This window comes from Macadamia integrifolia, chromosome 9 (genome assembly GCF_013358625.1).
Source record: "Macadamia integrifolia cultivar HAES 741 chromosome 9, SCU_Mint_v3, whole genome shotgun sequence".
NCBI lineage: Eukaryota > Viridiplantae > Streptophyta > Magnoliopsida > Proteales > Proteaceae > Macadamia > Macadamia integrifolia.
Window position 1 is genome coordinate 19,857,932 of NC_056565.1, and position 21,341 is coordinate 19,879,272.

The following is a 21,341-nucleotide window of genomic DNA, read 5'->3' on the forward strand; positions in this document are numbered from 1 at the left end:
CGGTGTATATATATAAACTTTACTACCACATCACCTAGGAGAGGTTGTTGGGCAAGTTGATAATCTCTAACCCCCTTAACCCATGTACAACACGTTTTAAAGTCTTAAAACCCATAAACAAATAATGATAATATTATACCAAAACTAATGGTTGGGACACTTAGTCAAACAGTAGTCAACACTGTACACTAACCAAAACCATAAAAATGGAAGAAGACAGACTATGCTGTCACATGAAAATCGTATATATAGAAAATCTAATATATCCATTTCCCCTTTTTCATTTTTTCTTTTCTTTTTTTTTTTTATTTCTCCGTTTTTGGTTGGAGCCATATATCCATTTCGCAAACAAGTAGAAATGCCGAGATAGTGTGAACCAAGATAAAGTATCTCCATTTGTATATGTCGTCTTCCATGCAATATTCGATAGAGGTCTGCCATTGATTGTAGAAAAATGAACCAACTGTAATCATTCTCATACGCCCCATATTTCTGGTACACTATTCTTAATAGCTCCAATAGCGGGCCAAAAAAATCACTAGACGAATTTAAGGGCGATGCATCATGACTTTAAAGGAGAAAAAATACGGGCCTGTGTTATAAATCTCTGGTGTCCGATTATCCCAGCCTCATCATGACCACAGGCCTGCAAGATGAATTCCAGCACAGAAAAGAAGAAAAAAAAAAAAAAGTTTTCATTATTCTCTTATGGAATTGGCAATGCTGGGCCCCTCTATCCATAAGCATTCTCTTCGGTATTCTCGAACAATTGCAGGGACACTTGTGGTTGGGACCTGAAAGCACATGAAAATTCAGAGATAATTCAATGGCAAACTTTTCACCCAAAAAAAATGGCAAACTCTATATACCAATATCAAAGGAATTAATGAACAAAGATAAGATCGACCAAGTGTTAATATTTCAATTCTAGGACAAAAATACATGAGAAATAAATAAATCAAGGAAAAGTACTACTTAATTTATCAAATCTAACCGCATGATAGATGTAGCACCATTTGGATTGTCGGCATATCAAATTTAATGGTGCATCTCAACCGTATGACCCAAAAAATGTGCGGTACACCTGAATCATATGATTGATCTTAGCTTTGAAGATGGTCCTGTAACTATGTTCAGTTAGACTTGCCATATCAACCGAGGCTTTCTGTATTTTGGCTCACCCAGCTCAAGGCATTGACTACTTCCGGCTTTGAATTGTAGTTAAATTACATGGGCCAATTTACAACCATCATCAAATTCGCTATATAGCAAAGATGTCCTCCCATGCAATATTGCAGATAAATGTCATAGCTTATAAATTCTCCCTATCAGATTGTTTCCAAGACCAAGGCTTTGAACATTGGCAAAGCACAAAACAGAAGGCAGCACTGAGCAACAAGGCAATAGTAAGAAAACAGTAAAAATGACTTCCTAGAAACCTTTTGCATCACTTCTAGGTAAAGTCAAGCCGAAACATGTTGGTTTAAAATCATAATACAACTTACCATGCCATAATCCGTGATAATCATTGAGACATAATCTGAAGGCGTTACATCATACCTGTAAGTTTCATATCAAGAAAAGTACCATCAAAATCAGTTGTTCAAAAATAAAGCTCATGAAAGTTAAAAGAATTTGATATCTAAACACTTACATAAGATTCAGAAGTTGAAGATTTTCATGACCAGTACAATTATCCAAATGGTTCACATCCTTTCTCCCATGAACTTTTGCTATGGCATCTGGATCCCCTGCAAAAATAATGGTTGGACAAAACATGTGTCAAATAACATGGTGAACTGAAAGAACGAGGCACACTCCTTTTGTGGTATGGGGATGGGAAATTGGGATGGGGTCAACCCAAATTAATGCTAATAGCTCAAAATCTTTCACAGAAAACATACCTAGTTCATTAAAGCAAATCGAATCAAGCTGCACCCTTTCATGAAATTTATATGCTTCACAGCAAATTAAAACTGGAACACGGAATGCATGAGCAACCATGGCCACACATGCAGTTCCAACCCTTGAGTAAACTGTTCCATTAGACAAAACTGAAGCAGCCCCAAGAAAAACCCTTGTGACTTCATGCATGATATAAGAAACAGCATTTATATGTGTATATGTACAGCTGATGCCCTTTGCCACCAACGTACGAAGTAATGCTTGTCCTTCAAGCTTTGGACGGGAGTCTACTACCACAACACGAAACTGTTTCCCCAGCTCATGGGCATACAATAGCATCATTTCAACAACACAGGATGAGCCATATATGAGAAGTACATCCCCGTCCCTAATCTTTGTCACAGCATGCCTGACTATCACCTTGTCTGCAAGTATTATCTTCTCATTTATAAAACGATCTATATCTGCACAAAGGGTGGCTTTTGCTTCCGACTCAGAAAGTGTCAAAGGTAATTTGGCAATTAGATTCTTCAAAACTCTAATTGCATTTCCCATGCTGATTGAAAGGGGTCTGCATTCTATAAAAAATGAAACGTAACTACTGATTTTTGCAGTCAGGTCTCTATTAAGACTTTTCTCTGTAGGTGTGGAGTAGTCTCTAATGGCTTCTTTGAAAGCTTGGAGCATTGCAATACAACGGGCGTTACCACCAGATATATCTCCAGATAAATAGCGTAATCCAACCTGATAAATTAATATACTAATTATTAGATGAGAATATTATGAACGAGCAATTTCAATAGCATTAACATCACTGATCTGGAACTAACACTACAAATCCAAACCAATCTGAAATTGGAAATTTAAAAGACAGATATCATCCTCCAATCTTTCACAATATCATGCTGTGAGAACTCAGGATTCTCTTGAAGAACTAGCAAGAAGAAAAGAGGTATAGAACTAAGCAAACAAGAATGACAAAATGAAAAATCATCCTGAAAATTGAGCAGTGATATCTGAATATGGCTGTGCACATATGATAGAAGAATCTAGATTGACATTTCCACTGATTTGCTTACCAAGTACCTTGTAAATAGCAGGATGCATTGGATCAAGTAGGAAAAACTTTGACTCAAGATCAGGAAGTTGAGTTCCATGTTCATACTGAGGCAAATGCCTAAACAACTGAACTCTGTTCCTAGCTTCAGTTTGTTTGACTACTGCACGCCTCTTAGCCTTTTCAACCCGTTGCTTGTCATCAAATTGCATGCGTGGAGGAGGAACATCTTTCTTTCTATCTTTTTCTGGTGGGCGATCACCTCCTTTCTTCTCTGAAGCTGCAACAGATGATGCTCCAGTAGTAACATCTTTCTTTTGTGAAGCCTTCACAGCTTTAGATGGTTTTGCATTCATTGCAGTTGGCTCTCCAGAAGTGGTAGTTGTCTTATTTCCTTCACCTACAGCAAAGAAAGCAAAGTATGAAAAATGATCAGATGCCCATGAAGGCTAGTGAAGTTCATCAAGCCTGCATAACTCTTTCTCCCTTAAGGTACTCTATATTTCACATGGGGTTAAAACATGTAATTTCAACCCAAAAGTTCACTTTGGTGCCCAATTCTATAACAGATGGCCGTAGAGGGTAAATTTGTAAAATTGTGACTAATTTGATGGTAATTTTGGTTAGGTCAATTTGGAAGAAGGAACTGTCTCGTTCCCTCTCTTAGTTTTATGTTACATTCTCTTTCAGGGAAGTCATCATGATAGGGTGTCACTGAAAAACAGCTTGTCTGACTACTGAGTGGGTACAATTGTCAGAGAATGTAGCAAATTGACAATAAATATATGCCAGTGAAAGAGACGACTGTGAAGCATCTATTCACCCAGCCCATATATATTAGGGTACACCATAAAGTTAGGGGAGTTGAGACATAGCAGCCTCCAATGGAAAATCTGGGTCCTGTGACAGTGAAACAAAACCCATTACAATATTTTGGTCACTATTTATATCATGAATTTCATGTGAATCAGACCCTCCATCTACTTGGTCCCAATACAGAGATTACCATGAAGAAAAAAAAATAAGTCTGGATCATGAAATTCAAAAACTCTACTGCCCGAATTATCTTCCCGAATAAAGAAAAAGGGTAATGCAATATAAGGCACCATTTCAACACATCGCTCCTAGAAATGCGAAAAAGAAAGACTTGTAAGAAGAACCTCTATCATTCTTCAGGTTAAGACTGGTAGAACAACTTATCAGGCTCAATGACATCTTAAATGCCACATTGCTTCTAGAGCAAGGAATGGTAAAAGATCAGCAATTTTGTGAGACCAAGGTTGTGGAGACACAAGAGCAATGATTGGGTATTGGAAGAATCTCAACCCAAGATCCATGTCAATCTCTTGGAATGAAGGGGAAAAAAAACAAATCCCATGATGCTTTGATGCTTGGATTCTTGTTAGCTCCACATTTTGCATGTGAAATTACCTATCAAACCCTGGAGTCTACTTTTTGAAAGAGTGGGTGGTATATAGTATAGAAATACATAACATTACCCCATTGGCTACTGTACTGTCAAGTTCATAATGAGAATAAGAAATGCCCATGAATTGATGAATATTAAACCTTTGCGAACGTCCAAAAATATTTTATTGAAGGCAGGATAGGTAGAAAATAGACAGAACAGAACAGGAATAGCATCAAACCTTGCACCTGGGATAAATAACAATATATGAGTTAATAGTCTCCAAAATTTTAAGTCACACCACTATAAGTAATTATTCGCAAATATCGAGAATTAAAAAAGAAGAAAATAAGAAACTACCTCTTTTAATTTTTCTTAACACAGTCATGATTAGTTATCAAGAAATTTATCCTGGGTGGTCTTTCCAATGGCCAAAAAAAAGCCACTTCTGAAGCCTGATTTATATCTAATAATATTCAAATGATATTTTTTCATAGAGAAAAAGTGCACAAGGTGTACACTGGAGCTGGCATTGAGAAGGGAAACCATATGTGGCTAATCCAGAGGCCACCTATGATTTGGCTGGAATACGCCACATCAGCCTCTTCATAGAAGAAAATCACATTCACAGCAGACTTGAAATTCTGCTGCATCACAACAGCAAACTTTTAAATAATGACATTAAGATATTAATAAATATGAAGCTTATGATATAGAAAGATTTTAATAAGAAAGAAGACAATAACCCCAAGTTGGTTGCTCAGTTGGGAAAGACCAACACCTCAGAATTAAGAACTCCTGAGTTTAACTCTCTCCTTGGGACCTAACTATCCCCCCCCCCAAAGAAAAGGCTAATAATTTGTGATAATTCCAGTATCTAGCTAACACAGTCACGCTTAAAAATGGCACCACCTCAGAATTAAGAAGTCACAAGTTTAACTCCCCTTGGGGCCTATCTCTCCCCCCCCCCCCCCCCAAAAAAAAAAAAGCTAATAATTTGCGATAATTCCAGCATCTAGCTAACAGTCATGCTTAAAAATGGCACCACATAGTCACGTATATCTTTCAAGACTTCAAGTTGCACACAGTCATGCATTGAGGCTAGTGTTGCAACTTCTGCCAGCAAGCAAGCAAAGGAATATGCTCAATTTTGGGCCTGACATCACAGTTTGGATTAACCCACTCAACGCCTAAGATCTAACACTCGTCCATACTCAAAAGCAAAACTGTAATCCCAAGGCAAAACTGCATAAAATACATTAATTTTCAGGATACAAATCATCCCAAGGCAAAACTGTAACAAGTTCGTGGCTAGCAAGGCTCAGTAATGTAGGAGTAGATTACAAAAGATTAACCCCAAACAATACAACTTAAAGAGATCTCAGAGCAAGGAAACAACTACATTAAACAACCCTTACAATAAATAAGCAACCCACAAGAAACAAGCCCCAAAAGAGACAATCGGCCAGGAGAGAGAAAGTCTCCTGCAGAGGGTAATAAAGGGGATGGGGCGGCTGCTGCTGTGAAGCTCAGAATGAGCTAAAATTGGATCAATGGTAGTCCCTAAGGAGGGGACAAAAACCTAAAAAGATGAGGAACTATTGACGGAGGGATAAGGAGTTACTTTCTTGATTTCAGGCTGAGGAGAGAGAAACAAGAGAAGTTTCTCATGAACATGGCTGATTCCTTAACCGTGCTCTGATGGGGATCGATGGATCCTTTGAAGGCCTGGAACACTCCTGCTGGATGTCTTTCTAGGCAGGTCACAGAATGGGGCAGCAATGGGGATCAATTAACTGCAGTACTAGGAACTTCTTAGCTGGCCGATTCTGTCTATGAATGCTTTAACAGGTCTAAACTTCTAATAACAGTAAACAGAAAATAGCAAAGGAAACAAAGTGATTAAACCAAGAAGAAACAAGGGAAGTGGGAGAAGAGGTGGCAATCTCAGTCTGGGCTTCTCACCCATAGCTATCCGAACTGCTCTAAGCAAATAATTGCAATTCTTCTCTGTTCAAATCTCAAATTATGAGTACATAGGCTCCTCTATTTAAAGAGGGCAGAATAGCAATCATAACATAACTAGGAGCTAGTTTCCAAATAGGACTAAACACTCCTAGTAAGACTTCGACTCATAATAGGACTAGACTATAACTCTCACATGGAGTAGGTAACTAACTAGTCATTCACTAATAGAAAAACCTAAACTGACTCAAACTGAAATAACAAAGGAAATAAAATCAAAAGAGGTTCTAACTAAACTAATGAATAAAATCCCATTTTCCTACTTTCTACCCATATTTTAGGTCCATTACAAAGAAAACCCATGAGATCAAAAGCCCAACACATACATAATCCAACCCAAGGCTTATTTGCAATAAAATAAGCACATTAAGTGACTTATCTGCATCACTCAGCCTAAATACAAGAATTTTAGCCAATAAGGTACATGGCTCAGGATGAGCGAACAAGGTTCAGGTCCGCACAATATTTAGTAAATTCAGAAAAAGTTCATGAATTATTTGGCCAAACCGAAGATAGTAGATTCAGCAAAATTTCACAAATTATTTGGCCAAACTGCGCTTCCCAAATTAAATGCTCCAAATTCTAATTGGATTCAAAGTTTGGAATAGTTCACAGGCCTTATTTCCATGGATAATAAGGGGAAACATTAAACTTGGTCTGTCAAAACAGGCTACTTGAAAATGGAATAAATAAAAGGGTAATGCTTCATGTGATAACCATTTGTTACTTAAGCCATTTCTCAATCCAAATTTGCCTAAGAAATTATAAAGGCAGGTACCATGGGATGCAGGGCTGTAACTGTCATTTCATCAATCAGCAAAGCCTTCCTTACATCCCTTTAAGTGGAAGGGTAATATTTGTACAATGGCCGTAAATTGAGAATTTTCCAATCACAAAAAAGATACACCTCTTGTTTGCGCACACCTCCATCCTCACCTCCTCCCTTCATGGTCTAGTTCTGTGTCATGGCAGACAATATTAGATTGAACCCAGCAGCCCAAAGACATCTCCTCTTTGACAGAACTTGAAGCAGTGATGGGTTTTTCATATATCATCAAACAATAGGCCTCAAATTGTTCAGATCAGGCAAGAAATTACCACTAAAATCCGTTTCTAAGTTCTGGTAAAATTAAAAGGGGAAATCAATGCAACAAAAACTTCCTTCAGGCCACTTATGGCTCCTCTCCCTCATGTGAAGAATTTCCCGATAGAAGGGATATCATTTGGGAAGGCCTGCAGAAACTGGGAATGGTGAATACGGGACAACTGAAATAGGAATAGAGCTTTCCAATAGTCACCTAGAAGATTTGTCACACCAACACATGGGCACTCAGGGCCCTGCTAATTGACTGGCTCAATCCAATAGACAAGCCATGGGACAGGCAGGTCAACCATATTAACCATGAGGCCAACCCAGTTGGAGATGGGCTTGCTCATCTCACTTCCAGTGGCTCCATTGAAGCCCAATGTTTTGAATCTCCACCCCTGAACACAGTGGCTCTCCCATGCAAGAAAGAAAGGGGTAGCAGGCCAAGCTTGGTTAATGTCTACATGCTGGTCCAGCCTTCATGTTTTGCATTGATCATTTTGGTGTTGCTATTGGAGTGTCTATCTTACTGTTCTCACCAACTTTTATTGGTTCTGTGTCATAGAGACTTCTACAGCAGTTTTCATGTGCTGCTTTGGGGGTGTCTGAGTTTTGTCCTTGCTTTCTCCATTGGCTCTAAGTCACAAAGCTTTGCAAAGAACTCTTGTATAGATTTGGACCCATCAGGGCTTTGTAAGCTTAGTTGACAAAAAGTAAGTGTTTCTGGTCCCCAAAAAGAAAGAGATCATCCAGAAATAAGAATCAAGCTCTAAACTTGACTCCGGTAGGAGATTTCACTGCAGGAACATCTTCAGGCTTCCCGAAAGAGACAAAAAATGAAAGGACAAATTTACCCTTCTAGATCAGACCCCATAAGGAAGAGCCTATGAGCATTTTTTTTTGCCTTGTGGCACCTGTCAGAAAGCTTGGTTATATGAAGATTTCCCCAAAATAAAAAACACAGAATTACAGAAGCTTACAGAACCCATATCTTACAAAATTAAGATCTTCATTACTACCCTTCCCCTTCCCCCTTTCACTCCTCTCCTCTTCCCCTGATCAGCCAACCACACCTTGTGTCCCTGCCACACCACCAACAATTGTCTCACAGTTGAACATGGAAAAGGGTAGGAGCGGTTGCCAGAGTATGTGTTTTGAAGTGATGAAGAAAAGGGAAAATGCACCACCTACAAATCGGGGTCTACACCACATAGGTTCACAGTTCAGGTGCTCAATCTTGGACTCTGCAGCACATGCAGGAACTGTGACTCCGAAGCATTGGTGTTTACAGAATAGGGGTTCCACTCTTTCCCCTTCATCATCCCTCACCTCCACACCTTCTCCACACACAACCCCCCCCCCAAAAAAAAAAAAGATGAAGGAGAACTAACTTTAATATTTTTTACCTTTGTTGTTTCGTGCATGTGACAATCTAGTTATTTTGTCTATTATGTTTTTATATTGTATATATTATATTTATTTACTGATTCTTATATTATGTCGAGAATTTCAACAATGTCATTTGAATTTTTCATAATAAGGCATTCAGCAATCAGCATCCAAAAAATTCAGGTAACCCAAGGAAAATTAATTTGTGTATATATTAAACCAGTTGCTAGAAATATAGCAGTAATTAATGGACTAACCAAATGATCTAATGACTTATATTCCAAATAAATAAAAGCCGCATCTTGGTCCTTAATTGTTTAAGCATAAAATTAACTCAATCCCAATATTTTAACATAATCAGCTTTTTTTAAACCAAATTTGACCTTTTCCCAAATTAGCAAAACGAGTTAAACCCAAATTTTACCTTTTCCCCCTCATTATTCCTGAATCCAAATTTGCAAAATGTGATCCAGCTTTATACAGATGGTTCCAGCCAGATCTCCCTACCCCGCCAACTTACAAACCAAAATATGAGGCCATTCAAGTTTAAAATGGAAACCACAAGGAGTTGTCATCAATGATAGGAAGGACCTGCCTCTCAATATAACTATTCTCTTAGCACTCCTGCAAAATCTTATCACACTAAATGCACCAGAAAGATAACAAGGTTTCATTTGCAATCAAAGCAGTCGGCTAATTTGTTTTTAACTTGGCCTGAATGGTTAGTGTAAACATTAACCAATCATGCCAGCACCAGAAAAACAGAGTTTCCACCTTACACAAATGACAATCACCGGTTGAGGTTGTGCACGAGCACATCATTGCATATGCATGCATATCTATGTGTTTAAGCCTACGTAACATGCGCAGGACCTGTAGGTCACTTTCTTTTACCCTATACATTAAAGCATCAGATGGCACCTCTCACTAATAAAACTATATAGTAATATATAAAGAATTGAAGCCCGGAACATAAAACAAAATAGACCTCAAACAAAATAAATGTCTTCTCTAAACAGCTTGCCTTTGTGTTTAGGCTTCAGCATCCACTTGTTGTTGTTGTTGTTGTTGTACTATTAGTATTATCATGTACTCTCTTGTATTCCTGTTCCTTCTTAATAATCTTCCTGCTACTTATCAAAAGAAAAATCCACCAAACCTCGCTGTGAAAGGGAGTTATCCAATTCCCAGAGTAGATAATGAAAAGCTAATGGATTCTAAGTCAACAACAGAAAAATGGGATACACTGAAAATAAAGGTAAAATTACCCAACAAATAATTGGCTACTCAACTACACAATCACATAACAAAGCAGAAAATGGAAAAGAGATGGAAAAAGGTAAGAAACAAGCAGCACCTTTTGCAGCTGCTTTGGCAGCTCGTTGAGCCTCTTGAAGGGCACGCCTTTCAGCTTTTGAAGTTTTCTCTTTCAAAGGTTTTGAAGTTTCCACCTGTTCGGTTTGTACTTGCACCAATGGTCCTCCACTTTTCTCTACAATAGTTTTTCCTCTCTTTAGTTCATGAATGCAAATGCCTTTGAATGTGTGCGTGCAAGTGTGTGTAATTTTTGGAGGGGGGAGAGAAAGAGAGTATTCAATGAAGGTAGAAATTCCAAACCTAAACAGCATGGTAGCAACCATTTAATTTAAAAAATTAAGTGCTAAGAAGGTAATATTTTAGGGAAAAAGAACCCTACCAGCCTGGTGTTGCCTACGCCCAGACACAGGTGGATGTGAAAAGACCACGCTGCCCCCTGGTCCAGTGTGCTGAAGATGCTCCCGCGGACCCTCCCATTGGCCCCGTGTGCCAATGTATGCAACAGTAGACTGGCAGGTTTCTTTCTCCCTTTTCTATATTTTATTATGGATAGATATCCTCTAATAACATAAGTTTCTTTTCTCAAACATAAGTTATTACTATAGCAAACAAGGGCATGAACCATATCAAACACATACTTGCTCTCCAACTCAACTCCTGATGAATCTATCAAAAAATAAAACTGAACTCCCGTAAATCACATAGGCTTATAAGGAATACAGAAACTTTAATTACCACCCACACAGGACATCCAAAACAGAAAATTTTAAACAATAGAATGAAGTGCTTGTGTATAGGGTTAAATCCTGGAACAGAAACTCTTTCATAATATGAAATACCTTGTCACGAGAGAAAATTGATGGACTTCTTTGAGAAACCACATACAACAGGCAAATGGAACATAATATAACCAGTCTACTTTGATATTTTGGAATTCTTCTCTTGTAAACACATTGCAGTGAGCAATTGCTCAACATGTTCATTAATTGATGAACAAGGTAGCATACTTCTTTTTCTTTTCTTTTTTCTTTTGGTAAAAGGTAGCATACTTCACATGGACGTTTGACTTTAAAGACACAAGCTGGTCAAAAACATTACATGGAGTCTTCATTCAACTGCTTAGAATCCAGGTGTCAGTGCATGATTTCCCCTTTATTATTGGGAATTGTAAACCACCAACACAATACCTACTAAGATGTTACCAGTGCCAATTAAAGTGTTTTTATTTTTCTCTTCACTTCAACTGCATTTTACAGTGACACTTAAGAACCCGCCCCATATATTCCCTCTATTGTACAAAGGTGGTGGAATACAAGGCAAAAAAATTCTCTCATCATAACTTCCACTTCTGTACAATCAAATCAGAGCCCTCATACCCATCATATATTCACAATCACAAACATTGATGGAAAACCAAGCAAATAACATTCCAGGCATGGTCCAGTCGGGTTCATTCTTCCTCTAATTAAATTAAATACAAGAAAGAAAGAAAGAAAGAAAGCTATAACACAATGGATAATTTACATACCAGGAGCCATTTTCGCTGCAGTAGCAGTGGTCAGATTACTTGCCGACGGAAAATTACCCGATTTGGTGGCCGTGGAATCGAACCCACCACTGGGAAAAGACGAAGCGAGCTTTCCACGGTTACCCCCAACAATCCAACCAGTTGAAGCATCCTCTTCAAAGAAACCCCCATCATCAAGCCTACTGGAAGGAGTAGGGGAGGTACCCAGAAGCGACTCAGAAGGGTTGTAGCTTCCAAGGGGCATGTCATCACCCATCGCAGGCCTACGAATAGGCGACATGGGAACTTGAACTGGAACTGCACGAGACTGATTGTGAAGAACCAAAGAAGATGAGAGGTTATCAGAGGCGTGGCGAGGTGGGGGTATCATTACCGGGGAAAGAGAGTTGCCGGTCGGCGAGATGTCGGAGACCACCTGCGAGGATGAGGCGGCGGGGCCCGATTTGGTCCGATCAGGAGGTGGAGCGCCACCAGTGGAGGTGGCGGAGCCTAGGGTTACAAAACCGACTTGGCGGACTTTGGGGTCGATGACCATTCTTGAAGTTCTGCGAGGTTCCATGGACGCAATCAGGTAAAGAAGGGTTGGGATTTGAGGGTTTGGATGCTAAAGCGAGAAGAACCTTTTTGATTGCATTGGAATTGATTCTGAGAATGAGAATCTCCGATGGCTGAGCAAGTGCTGAGAAAATACGGGAAATCAATTCTTCTCTTACTTAAATGGCCACCGTTGCTAGTGATAACGAGAATCGGGAAAGGGTTTGAAGTTTGAACTCTAAAGTCTGAACCAAAACAAATAAGGGAACAAGAGGTTCTCTTTCTGTCACTGTGCCCAGTGAAATGTAACACCTCACTATTTGTCGCAACGCCCAAGATATATGACAAGGTAAAACATCTCTAGTTAGTACAATTTTGAGAAGAGCAAATAGTAAATTTATAAAATATGTTATTTTATATTTTATATTCTGTTAAGAGCAAACACCAACACATTTGCATAATGTATAATGATTTAATAAGGTTCTGTTGGAATTTAAATTATTATAAGTTTCAAATTACCTTTTAGTTTCTTGTGTCTTTTCAGAATTGACCATCTTTCTATCTTCTTGTATGATCCCTCATATAATTATCTCTATGTATTCTCATAACCTTTCATGTATTTACAAATAATACTTAATATGGTTTCTTCATCTTAATATCTCTTTTACTTCACTTAATGAGAGCCTTTGTCTCTTCATTTTGAGGGACATTATCTCTTTCTCTTCTTGTGAGAGACTTGAATGAAAGATCTTATCTCTTTCTCTTTTTGTGAGAAACTTGAATGAGATACCTTATCTCTTCATTTTTTTTCTAGAAGTCATTTTTCCTCTATAAATAAAGGGGATCTCTAGGCATTGTACACATCAATTGCAATTATAAAGTTCACTCAAATTATGGTGTGTTGTGAGAATTGAGATATTATTTTACTATTATTTTGAGTGTCTATACTTAAGTGTATTTTGAGTTTTTCATCTTTAGTTTGAGCACAACGTTGGAGTACTCGAAGAGGTCAGCAATTGAGTGCACAACTACTAGGGGTGCCATTGGGCTGTTTCATCTTGAAGGCCGATTCATAATTCACCCGGTTGCAGCATTAGGAGCTTCTACGGTCTTAAAAAAAGTGTCAAATGATAATACTCAGCCCGTCTATATTACTAACATATTTTGTTACAGGATTCCTAAGAATTCGTGGTTCGAAGATCTCTTGAAAGCTCAACAACCAAAGATCAGTGTGCTTTCTTAATATTCTGATTCACCAATTTTTCTACAATTCTTAAGACCGTAAAACTTCAGTTTATTGAGAGACCGAACTCTTTGATATGGTCAACAACCTTGCCTCGGCTATGGACAATTTAAGAATTATTTTTGACTTTGATAAAATTGAACCATTTGATGGTTCAAAATTTAAGAGATAGAAACAAAAAATGTTGTTTGCTTTGGATCAAATATCTATCTCTTTTGCCTTGACCACACCATTACCTGCTACAAGTGATGACCCTACCCTCATAACTGAAAGGCAAAAGTGGATTCAAGCAGGCTATCAGTGCAAGAACGCATTCTAAATTCTTTATCCAATGAGCTTTATCATGTTTATGGAGCTTATGATAATGCTCAGTCAATCTGGACTGCATTGGATAAAAAATATACCTTGGAGGATGCAGGAAATAAAAAATATGTTGTTGCAAATTTTCGTGAATTTATGATAAGGGATGACAAGAGCATTTCATCCCAAATTGATGAGTTTCAAATCCTTGTGTCAAGATTGGCTAATGAAGAAAAGATCTTACCCGATGATTTTATTGTTGGTTATCTTCTAGAGAAGTTACCAGCATCATGGGGTAACTTCAAAATGAATATGAAGCACAAGAGGAAGAATTGGAATTTGGACCAAATTATTATTCGAGTTAAGTTTGAAGAAAAGAACCGGGAAAATGACAAAACCGAAAAAGCTAAAGATTTTCAATCTAAGGCTAATTTGGTCGAGTCGAAAAAATACGAACAGTTTAAAAAATGCTTGAAGGCCAAAAAGAGAACTTTTTTCAAGAAAAAGAAAGGAAACTATTTTATATGTGGCAAACCCGGGCATTATAAGAAAGATTGCCAGAAAAGGAAGAGCAAGACTAAGGCTAACTTAATTAAGGCCGATATTTTCACTGCCATGGTGATAGAGGTAAACTTGTTTGAAAAATCAAAAGAATGGATCATTGACACAGGTACTACTAAGCACATTTGTGGGGATCAGAATGTGTTTTTCAACTATTCAATGGTTGAAATAGGTGAACAAGTGTTTATGGGAATTCTCAGGTCTCTAGCAAGGGGCAAGTTCAACTGAAATTAACTTCAGGTAAAACCCTTGTTCTCAAAGATGTATTGCATGTACCCGATATTCTACGAAATCTGGTTTCCGAAGCTCTTCTTATTAAGGTAGGTTTTAAACTATCATTTGAGGCAGATAAGGCTATTGTTATAAATATATATATATATATATATATATTAGGAAATGGTATAACTCTAGTGGGTTATTTGTTGTGAATGTTACTAACATTATTAATGAAAAGCCTAGTAATTTTGTGTATTTGTTTGATTCTTATGATGTTTGGCATGGTAGATTAGGGCATTGCAATGCATCATCCATAAAGAAATCATGCATGCTAGGTTTGTTATATGACAACCTTAAAACCCCATTAGTCAAATATCCCATTTGTGTTGAGGCTAAATTCTCTAAAAAGCCTCATATTTCTGTTGAAAGAAAGTCTGAGTTATTGGAATTAGTTCATAGTGACTTAAGTGATTTCAAATCACATGAGTCAAGAGGTGGTAAAAGATACTTCATTACCTTTATAGATGATTGTTCTAGATATACAAAGTTATACCTTCTTAGAACCAAGGATGAAGTAGAACAAACTTTTTTGACCTACAAAGCTGAGGTTGAAAATCAGTTAGAAAGGAATATCAAAAACTAATAACTGATAGAGGGACAGAATATGGTACTCAATTTCTATCACAATTTTGTGAAGAAAATGAAATTATTTATGAGACCACAACCCCCTATCAACCTCAATCTAATGGAATTGCATAAAGGAAAAATAGAACTCTAAAAGAGATGATGAACTCCATACTTATCAGTTCAAGATTACCTTTGAACTTGTGGGGGGAAGCCATATATTATCATCATGTCACATTCTAAATAGGATACCTCATAAGAGATCTAGATCTACACCATTTGAATTGTGGCATTGTAGAAAACCCAACCTTAAGTATCTAAAGGTTTGTGGTTGTTTGACGAAAGTTGGGTTGCGTGAACCCAAGAAAGAAAATTGGGACCTAAAACTTGTGACTGTGTCTTTATTGGATATGCTCATCATAGTGCATCATATAGATTCATGGTTATTAAATCTATAGATGGCATTTTTTAAACAAATACTATCATTGAATTTAGAGATGTTGATTTCTTTGAACCTATATTTCCCATGAGGAAATATTTATTGAGTAATGACACACTTTTGACCAATAATAATCTTTCACTTGAAAAGGTAAGTGATCATGTTCTCACAAGATCAAGTCATGTTGTTAAATCTAATGATGAAGATCAACTAAGACGAAGCAAAAGACAAAGGAGATAAACTAATTTAGGTGATGGTATGTTTACCTATCTTGTTGATAATGATCCAATCACATACCAACAGGCCATCACATCTCCTGATTCTGTTTTTTGGAAAGAAGCAATTAAGAGTGAATTAGACTCTATAGTTGCTAACCACACTTGGGAATTAGTTGATCTTCCACCAGGAACTAAGGTTCTAGGTACCAAGTGAATTTTTAGAAAGAAATTGAGGCCTGATGGTTCACTTGATAAATTCAAGGCCAGATTAGTAGTTAAAGGATTCAAACAAAAGAAAGATATAGATTTTTTTGATACTTTCTCTCCTATAGAGAATTGCAACAATAAGGTTATTGATTGTAATTGCATCAATCTATAAACTTATCATACATCAAATGGATATAAAGATAGCGTTTTTAAATGGAGATTTAATGAAGAAATCTATAACAAACAACCTAAAGGTTGTGTCATTCCTCAGCAAGAGCATAAAGTATGCAAACTTGTGCGCTCTTTATATGACTTGAAACAAGCACTTAAACAATGGCATGAAAATTTTGATAATATTTTTTCTAATGGTTTTCATGTCAATGATTCTAATAGGTGTGTTTATAGCAAGTTCCATACAATAGAAGTGTTTTCATTGTTTTGTATGTTGATGATATGCTAATTATGGGGACTAGTGTTGATTTGATAAAATCCACTAAAGTTTTTCTAATGTCTAATTTTGACACTAAAGACATGGGAGAAGCCAATGTGGTTTTAGGAATCAAGATTATTAGAAAGAAAAATGAAATTGTTTTGTCCCAAGCCCATTATGTGAAAAATTTACTTAAGAAATATAGTTATTTTAATGCCAAGACCATGAAAACTGTAGAAACACAACCCTAAAACGATGCAGAAGATAAAGGAAAAAATAAAACAAACAATGCACATGGATTTTATGATGTTCGGCAAGGTTGCCTACGTCCCTGGTGAGATGAGATCCTGCTTCACAATCAATGGAGAATAGGGTTACAGTGCTCGCCGTCACACCTCTCAGTATTGCTTGCATTACAGAGAAAGAAACTCTCACTACAAATATATAACGAAAAAAACCCTAATCTGGAAAGTACACAATTGCCCTCAAATAAAAAATTCGAGCGGGGCCCCTGCTATGCAAGGGGTCTCCTGCCCCCTTGCAACCCCCACGGCCTGCTAACCAGCTAGTGGGACTGTCGTCCTACCTGTCTAGGTGTTGTACCAGTACTCCTTGGATTAAATTGCGATAGAATACAAGACATCGTACACCAATAATCTCCACCTTAGCTTGAATTCTGTCGAGCCTCTTGTAAAGATAACCTGTAGACATCTTCATCCTTGTACCTCTAATGAGGTACAAACCCGCACATGTTTGGTGCGTCACTCATCTTCAACAATGAGTAATATTAATCAAGTCCAAACAAGACTCGAACTTCTCTGTAGTAACTGGCTTCGTAAACATATCTGCATGATTGAGATCTGTATGAATTTTTCTCAAGTGAGTACTGCCTTCTGACACAAGTTCCCTGATCTTGTGAAATCTCACATCAATATACTTTGTCCTTGCATGAAACACTAATTCTTTGCAAGTTGTATGGCACTCTTACTGTCACAATATAACATTGTACCTCCTAGCTCCAACCCCAACTCACGGACCAGTCCAGCCAACCAGACTCCTTCCTTTGTAGCCTCAACTGCCGCCATGTACTCTACCTCTGTAGTGGACAATGCAATTATAGACTGAAGCATCGCCCTCCATGATATAGGTCCACCAGCCAATGTAAACACATACACTGTAGTAGACCTCCTCTTGTCTAAATCACCAGCATAGTCGGAATCAACATAACCTGCCAATTCTGTAGAACTTCCCTTGCCACTGAACATAACACTTATATCTTTAGTCTTGCTCAAATATCTAAAGATTCACTTAATTACATTTCAATGCTTCTTCCATGGATTACTCATGTATCTACTAACAACAATGACTACATGAGACAAATCCGGCTTGCTACAAACCATAGCATACATGAGACTCCTAATTGCACTAGCATAAGGGACTTGAGATATCTGCTCCACCTCCTTATGTGTTGTAGGGCATTCACTTTCAGATAACTTGAAGTGGCCAGCTAACGGAGTGCTAACCGGCTTAGCCTTTTCCATATTGAAATGCTCTAGCACCTTTTCAATATACCTCTTCTGAGTTACCCAAAGTTTACCTTCATTTCTATCTCTAAGGATTTTCATACCAAGGATCTTCTTAGCAGCACCAAGATCCTTCATCTCAAATTCAGCACTCAACAAAGACTTCAAAGAGACTATATCATATTTGTTATTTGCAGTAATGAGCATGTCATCAACATAAAGTATCAAAAAAATAATGGAATTACCACTTGACACTCTATAATAAACACAACTACCATACTCACTTCTTGTGTAGCCAATCTTCATCATGTGGGAATCAAAGCGCTTATACCACTGCCTAGGAGATTGCTTAAGACAATAAATCGACCTCTTATGCAGATAAACATGATCTTTCTTTCCCTACACCTTGAAACCTTCAGTCTACTCCATGTAAATCTGTTACTCTAAGTCACCATGAAGAAATGCAGTTTTCACATCAAGTTGTTAAAGCTCTAAATCATACATGGCCACCAAAGCAAGTAGTACCCTGATTGAAGTGTGTTTTACCACTGGAGAGAATATTTTATTGTGGTCTATCCCCTCCTTCTATGCATAGCCCTTGGCTACAAGTCTGGCCTTATAGCTTTCACGCTCCTTAGATGCTACCTATTTCTTACGAAAGACCCATTTATACCCAATGATTTTTCTCCCCTTGGGTTTTTCCACAATCTCCCAAGTCTTGTTCTTCAGTAGAGACTCTATTTCCTCCATCATAGCTGCCATCCATTTACATGTTGTGCATCACTCAAAGCATCATGGTAGGAAGATGGATCACCTGTACCTACAGTGAGGGCATAGGCAACCATGTCCCCAAACTCATATCTCACAGGTGCTCTGTGAGTACGCTTCCCTTTACCCTTTGCCACAGTATAGGAAACTTCTACTGCTTCTGTTATCCTGATAAGTCACTTGATGACTCATTCTCTCTTGTTGTTTCTAACTCACCTAACTCCACCTGCATAGTAGAACCTTCTTTATTTTCATCAACTACTTGTGAATTGTAATTTGACTTCACCATATGAGACACATCAAACACAATGTTCCTGCTAACCGTAATTTTCTATGAATTTGGATCTCACAATTTGAATCCCTTTACGCCTTTCTTAAAACCAAGAAAGATACACTGCTTAGACTTTGAGTCTAACTTGGAACACTGCTCACTCTCAACATGCGCATAGGTTGGACAACCAAATATTTTTAGAATAGAATAATCTACTGATTTTCCTGTCGATACCTCTTTAGGAATTTTACAATCAATCGCCTTTGATGGAGACCTATTGATGAGGAAACATACCATGTTCACTGCTTTGCCCAAAATCTCTTGCTCAACCCTGCATTCAACCTCATACTCTGAGCTCTTTCTAGAAGTGTTATGTTCATCCTTTCAGCTACACCATTTTGCTGTGGTGTCTTTGGAACCGTGAAGTGACTTGTAATCCCTTCAGTTTTTCATAATTCTAAAAATGGCTTGTATGTGAACTCTCCTCCATTATCTATTCTCAAGTATTTAATTTTCCTTCCTGTCTTCCTTTCTACCTCAGCCATCCATTCCTAAAATTTAGTGAACACCACATTTTTATGCTTCATGAAGTAGATCCAGACTTTCCTTGAGTAATCATCAACAAAGGTCACAAAGTATTTTGCCCCACCTTTAGATTTTGTTGTTGAAGGACCCCATACATCGCTGTGTACATAATCAAGCACCCCTTTACTCTTATGTTTTGTAGTTTTGAAACTAACCTTGCACTGTTTTCCGAACACACAATACTTGCAAAAGTTCAGTTTATAAGTTTTCACTCTCTTCAACATTTTTCTTTTATGAAGCTCCATCAATCATCTTTCTCCCATATGCCCTAACCGCATATGCCACAGATAGGTATCATCTATATCAAATACTGCATCTGTAGTCATAGATGCTCCACCCGTAACTGTGCTCCCTATGAGTCTGTATAGGTTTCATGTTAGTTGTCCCTTCATGACAACCATAATACCCTTAATAACTTTGAGAACTCCACCTTCTGCTATATACTTGCAGCCATTTGAGTCAAGAGCCCCTAAAAATATTAAGTTTTTCCTTAATTCTAGTACATGTCTCACATTTGCTAAGGTTCTTACTATCCCATCAAACATCTTGATTTTGATAGTGCCTATCCCAATGGTCTTGCATACATCATTCACCATTAAGACAGGCCCACCATTATATAGTTGATATGTATCAAACCAATCCTTATGTGGACACATATGATATGAACATCTAGAATCTAAAATCCAAGAATCAAAATGTTGATTCTTACCTGATGGTATAGAGAGTACATCTCCATCATCTCCATCTAAACTGTCAGCCACGCTAGCTTCCTCAGATGCCTTATCTACAAATTTCTTCTTTAAGTCTGCCTTCTTCTTCAAGTACTCTCTCTTCAGATGACATTCCTTCTTGTAATAGTAACAAGAGACCTTTGTCTTTGCCCCTTTTGATTTCGATTGACTCTTCTCAGATCCCTTCTGATTTGATCTCCCTCTTTCATGCTCCTTGTCACCTCTGAAAAGACCTTCTTCTTGAGATTTTGTACTACTGGCCTTCTTCCTTGTATCATTGGACATGAGGCAGCTGTTACTTCATCTATCTCAATGGTCTCCTTCCCGTACAAGAGAGTCATTACTAGGCGATCATATGATTCTGGGAACAACGACAGTAACAGTAATGCCTTGTCTTCATCCTCGATCTTAACCTCCAGATTTGCAAGTTTACTTACGATTTGATTCAGCATGTTAAGATGCTCTAATAGATCCGTACCTTCCTCCATCTGCAGAGAATACAATTGCTTTTTCACGAACAACTTGTTCGTTAAGAACTTCATTATGTAGATGCTTTCAAGTTTTACCCATAACTACGGTGCAGATTCGATACCCACAATATATTGTAGGGCATCATCAGAAAGATTTAATTGAATAACACTTACCGCCTTTTCTTCCATCTCTTCCCAATCTTCATCAGTAATTTTTACAGGTTTCTTCAATTTCCCCAACAACGTTTTCATCAAACCTTGCTATATCAAAAGATCCTTCATCATTTGAGACCAGAGAGTGAAATTTTTCTTCCCATTAAATCTCTGGATATCATACTTGACATTCGATCCCTTTCCTGCCATCGTGATAATAAACCCTAGAAAACGGAAACCTAAAGCTCTGATACTAATTTGTAGAAACGTAACCCTAAAACGATGCAGAAGATAATGAAAAAAACAAAACAAACAATGCACTTGAATTTTACGAGGTTTGGCAAGGTTGCCT

General features: G+C 37.7%; 1 protein-coding gene across 1 annotated transcript; it reads right to left on the minus strand.

Moving 5' to 3' along the window:
- Positions 1-506: 506 nt before the first annotated feature.
- LOC122089355 (translation initiation factor eIF-2B subunit delta-like) lies at positions 507-12,520 on the minus strand. The gene is made up of 7 exons (XM_042659013.1): positions 11,717-12,520; positions 10,229-10,363; positions 2,992-3,362; positions 1,905-2,649; positions 1,655-1,751; positions 1,506-1,560; positions 507-794 (listed from the first exon to the last, which is right to left on the minus strand). Exons 1-7 carry the CDS (start codon positions 12,273-12,275, stop codon positions 699-701), a joined length of 2,058 nt encoding a protein of 685 aa, XP_042514947.1. The 5' UTR covers positions 12,276-12,520; the 3' UTR covers positions 507-698.
- Positions 12,521-21,341: the final 8,821 nt, after the last annotated feature.

Bases quoted from the DNA above. Each gene is read 5' to 3' on its own strand.
- LOC122089355 (XM_042659013.1), bottom strand. From the start codon at position 12,275: ATGGAACCTCGCAGAACTTCAAGAATGGTCATCGACCCCAAAGTCCGC. The intron at 1,752-1,904 runs GTATGTTTTCTG...TTATTTTTGCAG, and splicing joins GATTTGCTTTAATGAACTAG to GGGATCCAGATGCCATAGCA. The intron at 795-1,505 runs GTAAGTTGTATT...ATGTGCTTTCAG, and splicing joins TTATCACGGATTATGGCATG to GTCCCAACCACAAGTGTCCC.